General features: G+C 43.1%; 1 protein-coding gene across 7 annotated transcripts in view; it reads left to right on the plus strand.

Moving 5' to 3' along the window:
* Positions 1-18,540, plus strand: part of LOC147013304 (RB1-inducible coiled-coil protein 1-like) — a 126,080-nt gene that overhangs the window by 27,430 nt on the left and 80,110 nt on the right. For all 7 annotated transcript variants that reach the window (XM_085855010.1, XM_085855012.1, XM_085855009.1 and 4 more), the window contains exons 9-10: positions 8,245-8,429; positions 17,114-17,300. In XM_085855010.1, the coding sequence (XP_085711136.1) occupies positions 8,245-8,429; positions 17,114-17,300 (372 nt within the window). The remainder of the gene's footprint in view (positions 1-8,244; positions 8,430-17,113; positions 17,301-18,540) is intronic.

Genomic DNA, 18,540 nt, shown 5'->3' on the forward strand with positions numbered 1-18,540 from the left:
TGGGATACAAAACGTAAACTGTTTAGCCTGGCGGAGGTAGGCGCTCCACCGAGTGCCGCTTTAGTTTGATGTTTCTCCTCTATGTACAATCCATGAGCCTCTTTTTATACATTTTCCCAAGACCTGTTACTCTCTCAAAAGAAAACCCAACATGAAAGGTGCCATATAAATGATTAGGGAACCAAAGCTTTACAGACTGGTACCCTATTGTTTCTGTTCCGTTGAGTATTATTAGCCCGTCCCCTGCATTGTGGAAGACTGGGGTTTGCAATCACTTCTCTGTGTTGGTGTATGTGTCTGTTTGGGCCATAACATTTTCACTAATTTAGCTTTTGTCATCAAATCTTCAACACACCTTTTATAATGAGATTATGGAGAACACTAATGAATAAAATGTACAATTTTTTTTTTTTATTTTAAACTGCTGTTTTCGTCAAGTTTAGTTCGAGTACAAAACCGACCTGGACGGGATTTGCATCTTCAGATGCTTTGTAGTTACCCTCAGATACTCTTCCTTCATGAGGAGGGTATTGCATTTGGGTTTGTTTGTCTGTCTGTCTGTCTGCACAGAAGTTTGGTGTTTTTCTCCACAACCGCTTGTCGGATTGAGACGAAATTTTCATCACGGGAGCGACTTCCTACGGAGAATGTTTTTATGATAATTATGATGTCATAGGTCATGTGGTGTGGCAGCCATGTTGGAAAAAAAAACAGAAAAACTTGGGATCTATGTAGCTCTGAAACTGCACCAAGGAAAAATTGAAAGTTGGCACATGGCAAGTACAGTAAAAATTTCTCCAACACGGGGGATATGTTCTGGAATATCCTCGTGTTAGAGGAATTATTAAATGTATGGGGAAATTTGGGATATGCTTCAGGCTCCCAAATAACTGACCCAAAAACAGCCTTTCTTGCTGTTTTTTTATACATGTTTTTTATGGAATGGTGCAGCATTATTAAATATACATTAAAATAAGTGTTCGTATCATAATAGTACTGTATTATTGCAAAATATCTTACCTTATTGTGAGGTGGTGGTTGTTGGAGATTTGGGTGATGAAGTGCTGGTAGAAAGGGTTGAAGTGCTGCTGGTAGCTGTTGAAATAGGCCAAAATAATTGTTATTGGCACTTGCTTTGCCTTCTGTTTTAACTCCCTGTGAAGTTATGTGTCAGGATTTAAAGCTGACTATATGGCCCACTTGAACTGCACACTTCTTTATCTATGTAAATTCGAACTGCGATCACGATGGCGGCAGGTGTCGACTCGTATCATCCTATGTATAAATTAAATATTAATTCATTTGGTACACAGAAAAAAATTAATATTGATGAAGTTGTCCTCATTTGGCAGCCTTATTGTTTGTTTGTTTTTAACCTTCAAAAATTCATCTTCTCTGAAATGGCTGAACAGATCGAGGCTGACCACCTATCCATGAGGAACTAAATGTTCACACATATGACATGACATCATAGGTCACATGATTTGACAGCCATATTGGATTTACCCTAAAACCTATAAAAAATCTTCTCCAGAACAGCTGGACAGATCAAGGGGAAACTTCACACAAATGTTCCCCAAACCTTGGGGATAACAGGGTATTCCTGAAAAAATGATGTCACATGATCTGGCAGCCATATTAGATTGAGCAAAAATCTTTAAAAAATTCTTTCTCTTGAACCGCTTCATCAATTGACATGAAACTTCACAATTATGATCTAGTAGTGATGGAGAATATAAGCCTGGTGTTGGCTTAGTGGTTAGGGTGGCTGGCTTAGGATCTTAGGGTCCTGAGTTGGAGCCCCATTGGCTGCTGAAGTAACACCAGGTGGGGTTGACTCGATCTGTCATCCATCTGAGGTCGGCGAAATGAGTACCAGTGTACTGGTGGAGGGGCACAGCATCAGCGGCAAAGCCACGCTTCCAAGAAATGATAGCTACCCCGGCAGCCAAGCTGCCATACACAAGAACAGAAATGGTGTGGAATATGTGTTTTAAATTTCAACCTGATTGGATACATTGTGTTGCAGACAGAATAATAAAATATTTCGAATCTGGGTTCTGTTTTTATTTTTTTATTTTTCGAATAAGCCTCACTTGGTTGTGCTGGATGGGTTTGAGGGTAGAGGAGTAGCAGCTGAAATGTGCATCCTATCCAGGTTCCTCCTGATGACTCTATCTTTGCTCTTTACTTGTTTGGGTTCCTTCTTATGACTCCAATGCAGGACTGTACCTATTTGGTCTTCCATTTGATTTGAATTGAATTTATTTTAATCCCATTCTAAATTAAATTGAATAATCATGAAGAACGTCATGGGTCAGGGTCAGGTGTCCGATCAAAGCAGGGTCGCATCAAAGGGGAACGTCTTGGTACTCGGTCATCACTGCCAGCAGTTATAAAGTGGCAGTTCTAGTTTATGTACATTGCTCCTTCCCGATGCAATATCCAGGTGATGCATGACGTCATCGCCGGGCGTGATGACGTCATGCATCGCCTGGTAGACGATTTAGTCTGTGACTGGAGCCTTCAACATTTAATTTTTTTTAAGAAGCTGTATTGGATTGAAGCTAAAGCCTTTAAAAATCTCCTTCTGTCAAACTGCTGAATCAATAGAAGCGAAACTTCAGGTACATCTCCGAGTACCCATGGCGATATAATTTTGATAGCGAAAACATCAGTTCAATGATTTCAGAGAAAATTATTGTTAAAAGTTTTCCTTCAAACCATGTGTCCTATGACATCATTGTGATCACAACTTTCTCCACACGGGTAGCAGATGATGTACTTCAAGCTTTGCTTCAATCGGTGAAGTGGTTCGAGAGAAAAACATTTTCAAAACATTTTTTAAATTGATGCAATGTGGCTGCCAAACTGTGTAAACTATGACATCATACTTATCACACTTTATTCCTCGTGGCTCACATTTTTGTAAGCACCCATGTATAAATCCCTGCCTACAGTTATAAGTGTCATTCCTTGGGACGGACCAGCCATGAGAAATATAGGACGGTCGGCATCGTCATCGTCATCCCAACGGGCAGCATGGGAAGGCATCGTCGTCCCGTACCCTGCATAACTGCTCGCAGTCATAATTGGCACGTCCAGTTTGTATTATTATTATTATTAGTATTATTATTATTATTACGATTATTATTAGTTACTCCTTTTGGAACAGAAGGGCCACATTAATTGTGATGTTGAAAATCTCTTCCATTGCCAATCACTTTGTACACACCGTGGTTTGTGATCCCATTTGGAACCTTTTGCATTGAAGGATTGACTGGTTTGGTGTGCTTGATGTTCCCATCCGGAAACATAGACCATGACGTTTGGATCTCAGGTTCGCATCGCATACGATTGTGTTGATTTGTTTATTTTCCATTAACATCTTTCTTTTTCGTGTCGAGGTATCATTGATGTCTCGCGGTGTCCTTCTCCTGCACGTAATACATGTGCAAGCCCCTTCATGAGCTGCAGATTGCTTCTATAAAGTGTTTCCTTTTTATTGTGAAGTTTTCACGACATTTATCCAGGGAAAAGTGATTAATGTAAAGTTTGCTTGTATACAACTTGCAGGGGTACCCGGTGTTGCCTGGTGCTATTCTAATCCCATTGGCATTTTGAAATCAAATAGTTTTTTTTTTTTGATATTTTTTATGGGACCTGAAACTCTTCCCCTCACCCACTATGGAATGCAGTTGGGGATCCTTTAATATTACCCTTCACATCGCTGGCTAGGCTTGGGCACGATTTTTTTTTTTGGCCTGAAACACTCTCTGGCAATCACTGAGCCGCTGAAAGTTTGATGAAGATCCGTTTGGCTGTCTCTGAGAAAAATGACAACATATATGTATATATAGTATACATGTATGTATGTGTGCACACAAATGAAGGTGGTTACTTTGAGACCTGGGAGGGCTCCTTTCCACCTTTTGAAACCTGCATATGGAGATAACTACCAACAACACACACGACGGCTCTTTGGTAGTTTAGATTCCACACCCTTCGGCCTATGGCCCCGAAATTTACTGGACCACGCTACTTTCACAGGAGGCAGGTCATTGTCACAATAAAGCCTTTGAGTGAGACCATTTGTCCCAACACTGTCATGATGCACTCCCGGGTTAATTCTTGCTTTAAACATCAATCTTATTGATATTTTACTGTAGTCGAAATAACCCGATCTTCATCAGGTAACCCAGCTTGTATACATATAACACCAGTCTTTTATTGCCACCCCTGTTTTACAGTCAGCCTTGGTTTTTATCTTTGAAACTGGATTATTAACATTTGAGTGTCCCACAGATGTCAGCTATAACTATGTTCCAGCTGGTATAGAATTTCCTGGCCTGATTATTACATTTGATCATTCTTGCTTCCATGCTGTTTCCATGATTAATCTGTCAGACAAGCATCCAAAATAATAAGCAGATTTGAAAGAGCTGTTGAAAAGATGACCCTTTGGAGAATTAGGAAGTGTTTTGTTACCGTTGGGATTACAGGTGATAAGCTAACTTTGAAGTTTAATGATTGACGGGATTGGTGTTCCATCCCTTTTAGTATGGTTCCACTGATGACTTTTGGGCAAATGAGTTAAACACAACTCAATTGGGGTGGTGGTGGTAGGGGGGGGGCTCACTCATTCCATGCTGTCGAGACAAGTTATGTGTGGGTTTTTGTGATGCAGCTGGTTGCTCTCCAGAGAGTGAAGGGTTGTTGAGATTGTTGTCAGTCCAAGGCTATACTTGGACAAAACACACTTGAAGACTCGGCTTTTGACGTCAGAAGAAGTTAAAACGTTCTGCTTTGTACGTGGCGCAGTTACGAGGGAAAAATGTGAAGGAAGAGATGGTTGAACTGCATTTTGGGAAATAAATGATATTCAACAGTGCAAGTCAGTGAAATGAATACTATAGAGTTTGGACTAAATCAAAATTTGGTGCAAAGACCTGGTCTGTATGACGCAGTGGTGCACACACTATGCACTTACCTTTGAGCTACTCTACTGGTCAAAAGTTTTCGAAAACCCCCATTTTTCCAGTTTTTACTTAAATTTAAGCAGTTTAATGTTTCAATGTACTCTGAAATTAAAGTATAGAACAAATAAACAATTGCAGATAAAAAAATAAATCAGGGAATCGTTTTGTTGAACAAAATTTTATCTAAATTTTTGACTCATCAAAGTAGCCAGCTTTTGCAGATATAACAACCGAATATACTCGTGCCATTCTTTCTTCAATTGAAATCAAATATTGTTCGGAAAGTTCTTCCCAACACTGTTGCAGAAGTTCCCACAAATGTGTTGCACTTGTAGGTTGCTTTGCTTTCACCCTTCTGTCCAGTTCATCCCAAACCAGCTTGATGGGGTTTAAGTCTGGAGACTTTGCTGGCTATTCCATGATTTGAAGCCTACCGTCTTGTTCTTTTCTTCTAAGGTAGTTCTGACATAGCCTGGAGGTATGTTTTGGGTCATTATCTTGCTGTATGATGAACCCCTGACCAGACCAGAGGGTATTGCATGGTGCTGCAAAATGCTGTGGTAGCCCTTTTGATTCGAGGTGCCTGTCACTCTGTGCAAGTCGCCAACTCTGTATCCAGCAAAAGAGCCCCAGATCATCACGCTTCTTCCTCCATGTTTGACAGTTGGTGTCACACACTGAGGAACCATCCTTTCGCCTACTCGACGGCATACAAAAACCCTGTTTGATGAACCGAATATTTCAAATTTTGATTAATCGGTCCAGAAGACCTTCTTTCAGTTTTCAGTCGTCCACCGGCGGTGCTTTATGGCCCAGGCAAGCCTCTTTTTCTTATTTTTCCATCTTAGCAATGGCTTTCTTACTGCCACTTGACCTGTCAAACCTGCAGCTCGAAGTCTTCTCTTCACTGTTCAGGGGTGCAAATTAATGGCCGCCCAGTCGCCAATGGCGCCTAACTTTTGTGCTGGGCGGGTACACAATACTGCCTTACCTGCCCGGCTGGCAAATCACCGGTGATTCCTGTTATTTTGTACAATTTGTACTAGCTTCTCCACTAGTTTTCTCAACTCGAAGTACTGCTTTTGTCCGCAGAAATCACCGGTAATTCTGCGGCCGCCATTTTGTCTGTTTTCATCTCGTTCCAAATCACGCGTGATTGCACGAGATTTGACAGTTTGGCGCGGTTTGGACGTATTTTCTCATGCCCAGGTTGGTTAAATAAGTGAATTTGGGTGAATGAGTGAGTTTCATGGGTGAGGTTAGGTGAATGAGTGATTTTGAGGCTTTTGGGTTCATGAGTGAGTTAGATGAATGAGTGAGTTTGATGGGTGAGGTTGGGTGAATGAGTGAGTTAGATGGGTGAATGAGTGAGTTTGATTGGTGAGGTTAGGTGGATGAGTGAGTTTATTTGTGATGTTGGTTGGACGAGTAGTACCCCCACCATTGTCCTCCACCCCATCGTCCATCACTCACAACCCCCCCCCCCCCAATCGTCCATCAACCACCCCATCACCCACAAAAATGCCCCCCCCAACACTACTCACAACCACCCTGCCCCCCATCACCCTCACAAAAAAGGTCCCCCCCCATCACCCACAACCTCCTCCTCCCTGCATCATCCCCTCACCCTCACTCACCAAACTCACTCATCCATTCATCCAACTCACTCATCCACCCAACCTCCTCCATCAAACTCACTCATTCTGCAAACCTCCTCCATTAAACTCACTCATCCAACCCACCTCACTCATCAAATTCACTCATCCAACCAACCTCATCCATCAAACTCACTCATCCAACCAACCTCACTCATCAAACTCTCATGTGAGTATATTTAAAGTGTTTGATATCAAATTTGTGACTTTTGTCTTTATTTTATCGGGCCGGTAGAAATTCTTCTGGGCCGGTAACTTTTTCTAGTTACCGGCCCTGCTGGCCGGTGGATAAATATGTTGATTTGCACCCCTGCCGTTGAAACCGAGACTTCCTTACTTCGACCAGTGTTAAGCTGTGCTTGAAGCTGCTGTCCTGTGAGCCGCCTATCACGCAAGCTGCTAACTCTCAGAAACTTGTCTTCTAATTGTGTTGTGGCTTTGGGTCTTCCAGACCTCTTCCTGTCAGAGTTTCCTCCAGTTTCCAAGTGCCTTTTGATGGTGTAGGAAACTGGACTCACTGACACCTTGGCTTCTTTGCAATTTCTTTAAAGGAAAGGCGTACACTTTTAAGGGTTATAATGGTCTGTCTGATTTCCTTTGTTAATTGTCTTTTTCTCACCATTATGAGAGCAATATGCTACTTCCTACAGTGCAATATTGGCCAGATAATCCTTCAGAGGGTGTAGCAACACAATCTCTTCCAACACTGCTTTTATTCAGACAGAGGGTTTGTAACCAATCAACAAAAGTTGGGACACCTGTAGGAATTGTTTGCATCAACTTTCAAGGCTTAATTTACTTCCATTGCTGCAGAACAGCTGCAATTGCTAACCCATTACTTATTCCCTGAAAAGGGCCTTTTTTTAACAACTCTGAAATTTACATTATTTTCAGTTTTTGGTGACCTAAACTTGTTTTTTTTAAACCTCTGGCAGTTTACTGCTTAGCTTTGTACCATTTTAGGTTATTCACTGGACTTGAACTGCTTAAATTTCAGTAAACCTGAAAAATGGGGGTGTTCTAAAACTTTTGACCGGTGGAGTTTCTATTTTGGGTTTGATTCCTGACCTGACTATAAGCTGTCCTGTTGATGTTTGGCATGTGGGGCATTGCATCACAAAGTGCGCCGTCCCTCAGATGGACGTGAAGCCAGATGTCTTCGCATTAGTTGGTAATGTTGGCATTAGTAGGTTGGTTGGTAATGTTGGCATAACCTGCTAGTATTAGTTTGTAGATGTTAAATATCCCACTGTGTCCTTCATGACGAGAAGGGCGAGCTATCACCGGAACCCTGAACAAATTGCAAATTCCTGCCTTGACTGACTGATTGACTAGCTGTGAGGTAGGCATTGTCAAACCACTCAGCACAACCAAACCATCCAACATAACCTGTGCTAAGAAACTGCTTTGTCAGCAACAATAATGTAAAGAGTATAATATATCCCTGATCTCAGATGATGACTTAAATTTTGTCAAAGATGTTTGAGAATTGCCACCTCCTAAATCAATGACTGTCATCCATTCAACAAATGTGAAAGACTGGATTGTGTTCATTGACCCTCTCCATGCCTAACTCCACAATTTTGCTCGACTTCCTTTGATGTATGCAGGGTTTTCTCGCAAACCAAAAGCGAGCAGAGAATTTGAATGACCCCTCCGTGCTTCCTGACCTTTGTGTGAGCCATGCCAATCAGCTGCTGCTCATGATGGGAAATCATAAGCGACTGTGCGAGTCCCGGCAGACCTGCCTGATGGCTAAGCAGCAGCTTTCTGACAACCTGCACATACGCTTTCGGTACGTACAAAAAAAACCAAGTAAACACCTTCACCCGACCTGCGTACAGCACAAACACGCAATGTGCCAAATGACAGAAGGTGGAATGTGGTTATTTCAGGAGATTGTATGTGGGCAAAATCATGTGGTTTAGGGATATCATGTGAGAGAGAAACCGTGTGGGTTATGGAGATCATGTGAGAGAGAAACCGTGTGGGTTATGGAGATCATGTGGGGGAGGAACCGTGTGGGTTATGGAGATCATGTGTGAGAGAAACCATGTGGGTTATGGAGATCATATGAGGAGAAACCATGTGGGTTAGGGAGATCATGTGAGGAGAAACCGTGTGGGTTATGGAGATCATGTGAGAGAGAAACCGTGTGGGTTATGGAGATCATGTGAGGAGAAACCGTGTGGGTTATGGAGATCATGTGAGGAGAAACCGTGTGGGTTATGGAGATCATGTGAGAGAGAAACCGTGTGGGTTATGGAGATCATGTGAGAGAGAAACCGTGTGGGTTATGGAGATCATGTGAGGAGAAACCGTGTGGGTTATGGAGATCATGTGGGGGAGGAACCGTGTGGGTTCGGGAGATCATGTGAGAGAGAAACCGTGTGGGTTATGGAGATCATCATGTGAGAGAGAAACTGTGTGGGTTATGGAGATCATCATGTGACAGAGAAACCGTGTGGGTTATGGAGATCATCATGTGAGAGAGAAACCGTGTGGGTTATGGAGATCATGTGGGGGAGGAACCGTGTGGGTTATGGAGATCATCATGTGAGAGAGAAACCGTGTGGGTTATGGAGATCATCATGTGAGAGAAACCGTGTGGGTTATGGAGATCATCATGTGAGAGAGAAACCATGTGGGTTATGGAGATCATCATGTGAGAGAGAAACCGTGTGGGTTATGGAGATCATCATGTGAGAGAGAAACCGTGTGGGTTATGGAGATCATCATGTGAGAGAGAAACCGTGTGGGTTATGGAGATCATCATGTGAGAGAGAAACCGTGTGGGTTATGGAGATCATCATGTGAGGGAGAAACCGTGTGGGTTATGGAGATCATCATGTGAGGGAGAAACCGTGTGGGTTATGGAGATCATCATGTGAGAGAGAAACCATGTGGGTTATGGAGATCATCATGTGAGAGAGAAACTGTGTGGGTTATGGAGATCATCATGTGAGAGAGAAACTGTGTGGGTTATGGAGATCATCATGTGAGAGAAACCATGTGGGTTATGGAGATCATCATGTGAGAGAGAAACCGTGTGGGTTATGGAGATCATGTGGGGGAGGAACCGTGTGAGTGAGGGAGATCATGTGAGAGAGAAACCGTGTGGGTTATGGAGATCATGTGAGGGAGAAACCGTGTGGGTTATGGAGATCATGTGTGAGAAACCATGTGGGTTATGGAGATCATGTGAGGAGAAACCATGTGGGTTATGGAGATCATCATGTGAGGAGAAACCATGTGGGTTATGGAGATCATGTGAGGAGAAACCGTGTGGGTTATGGAGATCATCATGTGAGAGAGAAACCGTGTGGGTTATGGAGATCATCATGTGAGAGAAACCGTGTGGGTTATGGAGATCATCATGTGAGAGAAACCATGTGGGTTATGGAGATCATCATGTGAGAGAGAAACCATGTGGGTTATGGAGATCATCATGTGAGAGAGAAACCGTGTGGGTTATGGAGATCATGTGAGGAGAAACCGTGTGGGTTATGGAGATCATGTGAGGAGAAACCGTGTGGGTTATGGAGATCATGTGAGAGAGAAACTGTGTGGGTTATGGAGATCATGTGAGGAGAAACCGTGTGGGTTATGGAGATCATGTGAGGAGAAACCGTGTGGGTTATGGAGATCATGTGAGAGAGAAACCGTGTGGGTTATGGAGATCATCATGTGAGAGAGAAACCGTGTGGGTTATGGAGATCATGTGAGAGAGAAACCGTGTGGGTTATGGAGATCATGTGAGAAGAAACCGTGTGGGTTATGGAGATCATGTGAGAGAGAAACCGTGTGGGTTATGGAGATCATGTGAGGAGAAACCGTGTGGGTTATGGAGATCATGTGGGGGAGGAACCGTGTGGGTTAGGGAGATCATGTGAGAGAGAAACTGTGTGGGTTATGGAGATCATCATGTGAGAGAGAAACTGTGTGGGTTATGGAGATCATCATGTGAGAGAGAAACTGTGTGGGTTATGGAGATCATCATGTGAGAGAGAAACTGTGTGGGTTATGGAGATCATGTGAGGAGAAACCGTGTGGGTTATGGAGATCATCATGTGAGAGAAACCATGTGGGTTATGGAGATCATCATGTGAGAGAAACCATGTGGGTTATGGAGATCATCATGTGAGAGAGAAACCGTGTGGGTTATGGAGATCATGTGAGGAGAAACCGTGTGGGTTATGGAGATCATGTGAGAGAGAAACTGTGTGGGTTATGGAGATCATGTGAGGAGAAACCGTGTGGGTTATGGAGATCATGTGATGAGAAACCGTGTGGGTTATGGAGATCATGTGAGAGAGAAACCGTGTGGGTTATGGAGATCATCATGTGAGAGAGAAACCGTGTGGGTTATGGAGATCATCATGTGAGAGAGAAACCGTGTGGGTTATGGAGATCATGTGAGGAGAAACCGTGTGGGTTATGGAGATCATGTGAGAGAGAAACTGTGTGGGTTATGGAGATCATGTGAGGAGAAACCGTGTGGGTTATGGAGATCATGTGAGAGAGAAACCGTGTGGGTTATGGAGATCATCATGTGAGAGAGAAACCGTGTGGGTTATGGAGATCATGTGAGAGAGAAACCGTGTGGGTTATGGAGATCATGTGAGAGAGAAACCGTGTGGGTTATGGAGATCATGTGAGAGAGAAACTGTGTGGGTTATGGAGATCATGTGAGGAGAAACCGTGTGGGTTATGGAGATCATGTGGGGGAGGAACCATGTGGGTTAGGGAGATCATCATGTGAGAGAGAAACCGTGTGGGTTATGGAGATCATCATGTGAGAGAAACCGTGTGGGTTATGGAGATCATCATGTGAGAGAGAAACTGTGTGGGTTATGGAGATCATCATGTGAGAGAGAAACCGTGTGGGTTATGGAGATCATCATGTGAGAGAGAAACCGTGTGGGTTATGGAGATCATCATGTGAGAGAGAAACTGTGTGGGTTATGGAGATCATCATGTGAGAGAGAAACCGTGTGGGTTATGGAGATCATCATGTGAGAGAGAAACCGTGTGGGTTATGGAGATCATGTGAGGAGAAACCGTGTGGGTTATGGAGATCATGTGAGAGAGAAACTGTGTGGGTTATGGAGATCATGTGAGGAGAAACCGTGTGGGTTATGGAGATCATGTGAGGAGAAACCGTGTGGGTTATGGAGATCATGTGAGAGAGAAACCGTGTGGGTTATGGAGATCATCATGTGAGAGAGAAACCGTGTGGGTTATGGAGATCATCATGTGAGAGAGAAACCGTGTGGGTTATGGAGATCATGTGAGGAGAAACCGTGTGGGTTATGGAGATCATGTGAGAGAGAAACTGTGTGGGTTATGGAGATCATGTGAGGAGAAACCGTGTGGGTTATGGAGATCATGTGAGAGAGAAACTGTGTGGGTTATGGAGATCATGTGAGGAGAAACCGTGTGGGTTATGGAGATCATGTGAGAGAGAAACCGTGTGGGTTATGGAGATCATCATGTGAGAGAGAAACCGTGTGGGTTATGGAGATCATGTGAGAGAGAAACTGTGTGGGTTATGGAGATCATGTGAGGAGAAACCGTGTGGGTTATGGAGATCATGTGGGGGAGGAACCGTGTGGGTTAGGGAGATCATGTGAGAGAGAAACTGTGTGGGTTATGGAGATCATCATGTGAGAGAGAAACTGTGTGGGTTATGGAGATCATCATGTGAGAGAGAAACTGTGTGGGTTATGGAGATCATCATGTGAGAGAGAAACCGTGTGGGTTATGGAGATCATCATGTGAGAGAGAAACCGTGTGGGTTATGGAGATCATCATGTGAGAGAGAAACTGTGTGGGTTATGGAGATCATCATGTGAGAGAGAAACCGTGTGGGTTATGGAGATCATCATGTGAGAGAGAAACTGTGTGGGTTATGGAGATCATCATGTGAGAGAGAAACCGTGTGGGTTATGGAGATCATGTGGGGGAGGAACCGTGTGAGTGAGGGAGATCATGTGAGAGAGAAACCGTGTGGGTTGGAGAGATCATGTGAGGGAGAAACCGTGTGGGTTAGGGAGATCATGTGAGGAGAAACCGTGTGGGTTATGGAGATCATGTGGGGGAGGAACCGTGTGAGTGAGGGAGATCATGTGAGGGAGAAACCGTGTGGGTTAGGGAGATCATGTGAGTGTGAAATCAAGTGGATTAATATTGTGTGAGCAAAATGCGCTGGTTTTGGGGGATCGTATGAGGGTGAAATTGGATGTGTTCGTGAGATAATTTGAGGGTGGAATCGGATGGATTTGGGAGCTCATGTGAGGGTGGAATCGGATGGTTTCGGGAGATCATGTGAGGATGGAATCGGATGGGTTTGGCAGATCATGTGAGGGTGGAATCGGATGGGTTTGGGAGATCATGTGAGGGTGGAATTGGATTGGTTTGGGAGATCATGTGAGGATGGAATCAGATGGGTTTTGGAGATCATGTGAAGGTGGAATTTACCCTCATTTTTTGTCTTTTTTCCACCTGCAATATTCTTATTGTTTTTGTTTTTGTTTATGTGGCCAGCCATAGATTTTGATTGCATGCTGCATTTGCATTTTATATTCCGGTCATAAACAATGTCATAATGGGTGTGGTTAAACCATTTGACAAATTTGAATGTCTTTGCAACATCTTCAGTAATTCTTGCACACTTGCACTTCCGGTCATAGCTTGGATTTGAGTTCCAATGTGAATCTTATGGAACTTAAAAACCTTTGTTCCATCAATTGTTCAAATCCATCTGATGCTTTGTTTGTTAAAGGACATTAGTTAACTGTGACTTTATTTTCCATTTAAATACCCTTTGATGGACCTTAGATAGCCGCATCCAGTGCAGAAAGTACCAATCGTCTTTATCTGAATTTTATATTACCTGTGGAGTCCTTCAGGTTCTCTTCTCGGGCCATTATTGTTTACCTGATATATTGGAGACATTCGCACAACTGTAAGTTTATTTTCTTTTGTTTTATATGCTGATGACACAAATGTTTTGCATAGTGATAATAACGTAGACTCATTAAGTACTGTTGTCATTGAAAATCCTTTACAGACGTGCGACTGGTTTTGAGCAAATAGACCATCTGTTAATGCAAAAAAGTATAACAATACCATTCCTTTTGTGCCGTAAGATGCATAGGGCTGCCGAGGCAGTTTCATTAGCAAGGAGTACAGTCCTGGACATGTCGCCAGTCTGACGCAGGTTACCCTGAATAGTTATTACCCCAGTAAACTGGTACTCATTTTGCTCACCTTGGAAGGATGGCAGGATGAGTCAACTCCACCTGGTGTTAATTAAACTGTTGACGGGTTTGAACTCAAGACACTACAATGTTAAGCCACCCATCTTAACCATTAAATCAACGCCAGGCAATAACGCAAAGAAGAAGTGTAATTGTATAATTTTTACGAAAAAAAATATAAAATAAACCAGATTTAGACCAAGTTAAGATCATGGTGAATAATGAAAGAATGCCACGAGTTGAATGGACTAAATTTCTCGGTGTTTATGTTGACGGTCAATTATCATGGAAATTCCGTGCTCGTGAATTTGAAAAGAAGGTTTCCAAAGATCATGCTATTGTTTCAGTACTGAAGAATTTTCCTCCCCAAAATGTTCTTTTTCTGTTATACTGTTCCCTTGTACTTCCTTATTTATCATCTTGTACTCTTGTATGGGGTAATACTTTTCAGTCGAATCTTAAAAAATTATTTGTTTCACAGATAAAACTTATTCGAATAATATGTGGGATGCCACCTGGATCTCAAACCGATCAATTATCTTATCACCTAAAATTACTAAAACTGTTCGATCTCATACTTCATCAACAAGGTATTTTTATGCACCAGTGTGTGAACAGACAGCTCCGTTCTCGTTTATGTAACCTGTTCGTTTTTATTTCTGATTTTCACCAGTATACTACTAGTACTGGCACACAATGGCCGACTCTTTACAGAAAGCTCCTGTGGTATCGTTCATGTCCACAAGTGAATGCTGGCAGACAGGATAACCAGATTAGCATCTGCTTTGAAGGATATGGTGCAATGATTGGTGCAACACCCTTTCTGCAAAGCATCTGGATGATAGTTCATAATCGGATCGGGACATTAAGTCAGTCTAGACTTCAGAAGTAAGTTCGCAACCTCTGAGCTATCCTGCCAGCCTTGTTCATGCTCAATGTAATCAAATGCCTTTGGTCTTTTCTGCGGTGCCTGAATTTGTCTCACTTGTGCTGATTGAATGTTGGACACAACACAGGTGTTGTAAATCACGAGAGCATCGACCTACATGTCACGAGGAATGTTTACGTGCAGCTGGTTCGGCTGATCCTTCGAGCTCGCTGGGTCTCGAGTGTGCACCTCCTGAACACTGGGGTGTTTTCAGCTCGCATGATGCTACAAAAGCTGATGGTTGCTTTAATTAGTTTTCTCTGCCATGTGTTGGAGTGAAGGAACACGAACACTTAATTGCGAAAGTTGTTTTCCTTCATTTGCTACATGTTTGGTTAGCGTCCATAATTCAAAATAATCAAATGTCTGTTGATTTCTCGATCGGACAAAAGCTCTGCCATTGCTGTTGTTTTTCTCTCGGCTTCAGCTCATTTCCTCGCAAGCTTGGCCTGATTAGCGATGTCGCTGGACTCGACGGAAGCTTTCCAGAATGTTAATCAGAATAGCTGCGGTCCCTCTGTGAGCCTTCACGGCCCACTGTAAAGTGTCACTCTGTCACTTAAAAGAAACAACTGCACTCTTGGAGTGCAAACCTGTGGTGGCATTGCTGGAGCAGGAAGAAAGTGTCTGGAAATAAACCCACATTAATTACAAAATCCCCATACCCAGAGGGCCATGACGAGCATTGGCTGTGATGAGTTAAGGGAGACTTGGTGTTTGGATCCTGGTGAACATATTAACCACCGTACGGCTCGGTATACTTCTTAGTCAGCCAAGTCCTCAAGGGTTCTTTCCACCTCTGTACTCTCTGAATGTTCCGTGCTTACTGATGAAGTTTGAGATCCGTGCCTTATCTTTAATAACCCTGCACCTGATCATTTCATCATCTCCACATTAACCAACTTTTTACTTCATTTGATTTTTCTCAGGCTTGGAGAAGTTTCTACGTGATGATAAAAAAAAGTCGACACAGTGAATGGGATTTTCAGTCTGTCGGCTGTAAGCTTATGCATTGTGGGACAATAAATTATTGGAAGGCAATGCAAAACAGGCCGCCATCATGATATTCTTTTCTGATTTTATTTTTGGTGTCTGCACTTTACGAGCAGTTTAGTGTTTGAGTGAATAAATATTCGTTCCGTTGTCTTTACTGGTGTGAGTTCGATTTCAATGGCTCTTCAGGGCAGACATTTCCTCAACTTGTCAGAGGTTTGTTCTGATCCACGGAAATGTTTACAGCTTGCCGTGGACAGTCTGGTGCTCCGTCAAGAGTATGGAACACTATCTTTACCACCATCAGCTGCTTACCTTGATACTATCCCTCTTGATGTTTTACTGTTGTCCTTGTGCCCTTTAAAGGGACAATAGAATCTAAGTGTTGAAGCCTTTTCCCCCCTCAATGTTAACATAATGGTTTTGATGTTAAAATTAATATTGATACTCCCTCAACAAAATAACCCTCAAGGATTGTGCGTGATGAGATGGTCATCGATATCTCTTGCCGACACTCGATTTAACCTTGTGTTGGCCTGTTCCGTGCTTCTGTCGGAGTACACAGCTCATTATGTTGATCCCGTTCACCCAGGCAGAGCAAATCATTTAACATGAGGGAATCATTTGATTACATAGACTAGCCAATGAGAATCTGGCCACCTGTCGACCTGTTTGAGTTCCATCCTGTGATGGCATTGCCGACATATCCGTGTAATATGTGATTTTTACAGCCCAGTTAGAAACTTCGCAATCACTGGTGTGTCCCGCTGAGTGAGGACGAATTTATATTTCTAATCTACACTTTTAAAGCTATGACTACAATGTATTTTCTGATTTGATGGTGTTATGTGAAGAGTGGACATGAAATCTATCTTTAAAGCAATATCTCGTAATTGGTGCTGTCCTCCCCGCTGGCCTGAAACATGGGTGGTTAAGAGTCGCAGTGCAGTCATAGAAAAGAAACCACCATATGGAGAAGGTGGAGACAGGGTCGAAATGTTAAATGTCATTTTCATGTAAAGTCAAGTTTTCAAGTTGTCTTGGTTACAGCACAATGAACCTAAATTGGTGAACGCCCAATCTATAACTACCATAGAGTTGACATTCTAAAGTGGTTTTGTGAGTGTGTGTTCCCAACCGTTTGTCGAAAGTGCTTCCATGAGCCACGTGTCACACACTTGCCGTGTGTCCTGAAAACAACCAAATATATATATATATATATATATATATATATATATATATATATATATATACATACATTAATTAATTATTATTCTTGTTGATCGTGTGATGCAGTTGGTGTTACCTAATGATGCATCATTTGGATCAGCACGGAGAACGCCTTGCCATGCTGTGGCACTTGCTGCGCAGCCTGAAAGGCCGGCTGTGGATCGCGTCTGAGTTTTCCAATGCACCGCGCCTTTACTGCCTGGCTGTGAGCGAGACGGCACGGCGTCGTGCCTTCAGCAAGCGTTACACCAAGGTGCATCCTCTGGGGAATTATAGATGAAGAACCTTTATTTAAATACTAGCAAATACCATTCATCGCTTCACTGACAGGAATACGAAGAGAGGTGGGGAGAAAAAGAGGGGGAGAGAGAGAGGTCTGGGGGAGAGGGAGATTGAGGAGGTGGAGGAGGAAAGAGAGAGGAGGGAGGGAGAGGGAGAGTGAGGAGGGGTGGGGGAAGGGAAGGCAGACGTTCGGTGGAGTGTTAATTACGATTCATACTGTCTCATTAAATAATTCTGCAAATAATAACAGTGAAGATGGAAACAAAATAATGTCTGAAATTCATTTTCTACCGGTCATACTATAAATGCTGCCCAGCGACAAACACTGTCCAGACATGTCCAGAGATAAACACAGTCCAGAGCTGAACACCACCAGGGCATAAACACTGCCCGACGCATCTGCCCGGACGCAAACATCGCCCAACGTGTCCGCCCGGAGACAAACACCATCCGCCCAGAGACTAGCGCCGCCCAACACGTCCGCCCACAGACGAGCGCTGCCCGACACGTCCGCCCAGAGACTAGCGTCGCACGAGGCGTCCGCCCGGAGACGAGCACCGCCCGACGCGTCCGCCCAGAGACAAACATCGCCCGGACGCATTTACCGCCTGGACACAACCAACATTCGATAGGGGGAGGGGGTGAGACAGAGACACCAAGACACCGTTTTGGTTTATCAGCAACATACACTATGTATTAGTGCTTGGCCGATTTCAGCAATTTTTGGGGAATCGGCTGATTGGAGTCAGTGTCATTACCAACTACAGTACGTATTGTATACAACAAAAAAAACCTTGAGTGGCTTTCACCCTTATTTTGGGGGAATTTAAAAAACACATCAAAAAAACAACATTGCATTATAGACATTCCAAGATGTACATAAACAGCTGCCAATCATCATGTGTTGGGTGTAAACAATTTGGCTCTGGAATTTAGAAGACATGTTGATATGGCAAACAGCTTGGAAATCAGGTGTTATGAAATTTATTTTGCTTTGAAACTCACAAAGAGAAACCATATAGCCTTTGTAAAGCACACCCTATTCATTTTTTTTTTTAACAAAAAAACAATTGCTTTAGAAACAGCCACGAGGACAAAGGAGGACATGATCGCTCTTACACTGCTGGTGTTAAAAGTTAAAACCTCCACCACTCATCATCATCATACGATACAGGATGAAACTTTGCCACCACGGCACCTGAACCAAGCAT

Source organism: Eptatretus burgeri, chromosome 14, assembly GCF_056783735.1.
Source record: "Eptatretus burgeri isolate ZD-2024b chromosome 14, Ebu_testis_v1, whole genome shotgun sequence".
Classification (NCBI taxonomy): domain Eukaryota; kingdom Metazoa; phylum Chordata; class Myxini; order Myxiniformes; family Myxinidae; genus Eptatretus; species Eptatretus burgeri.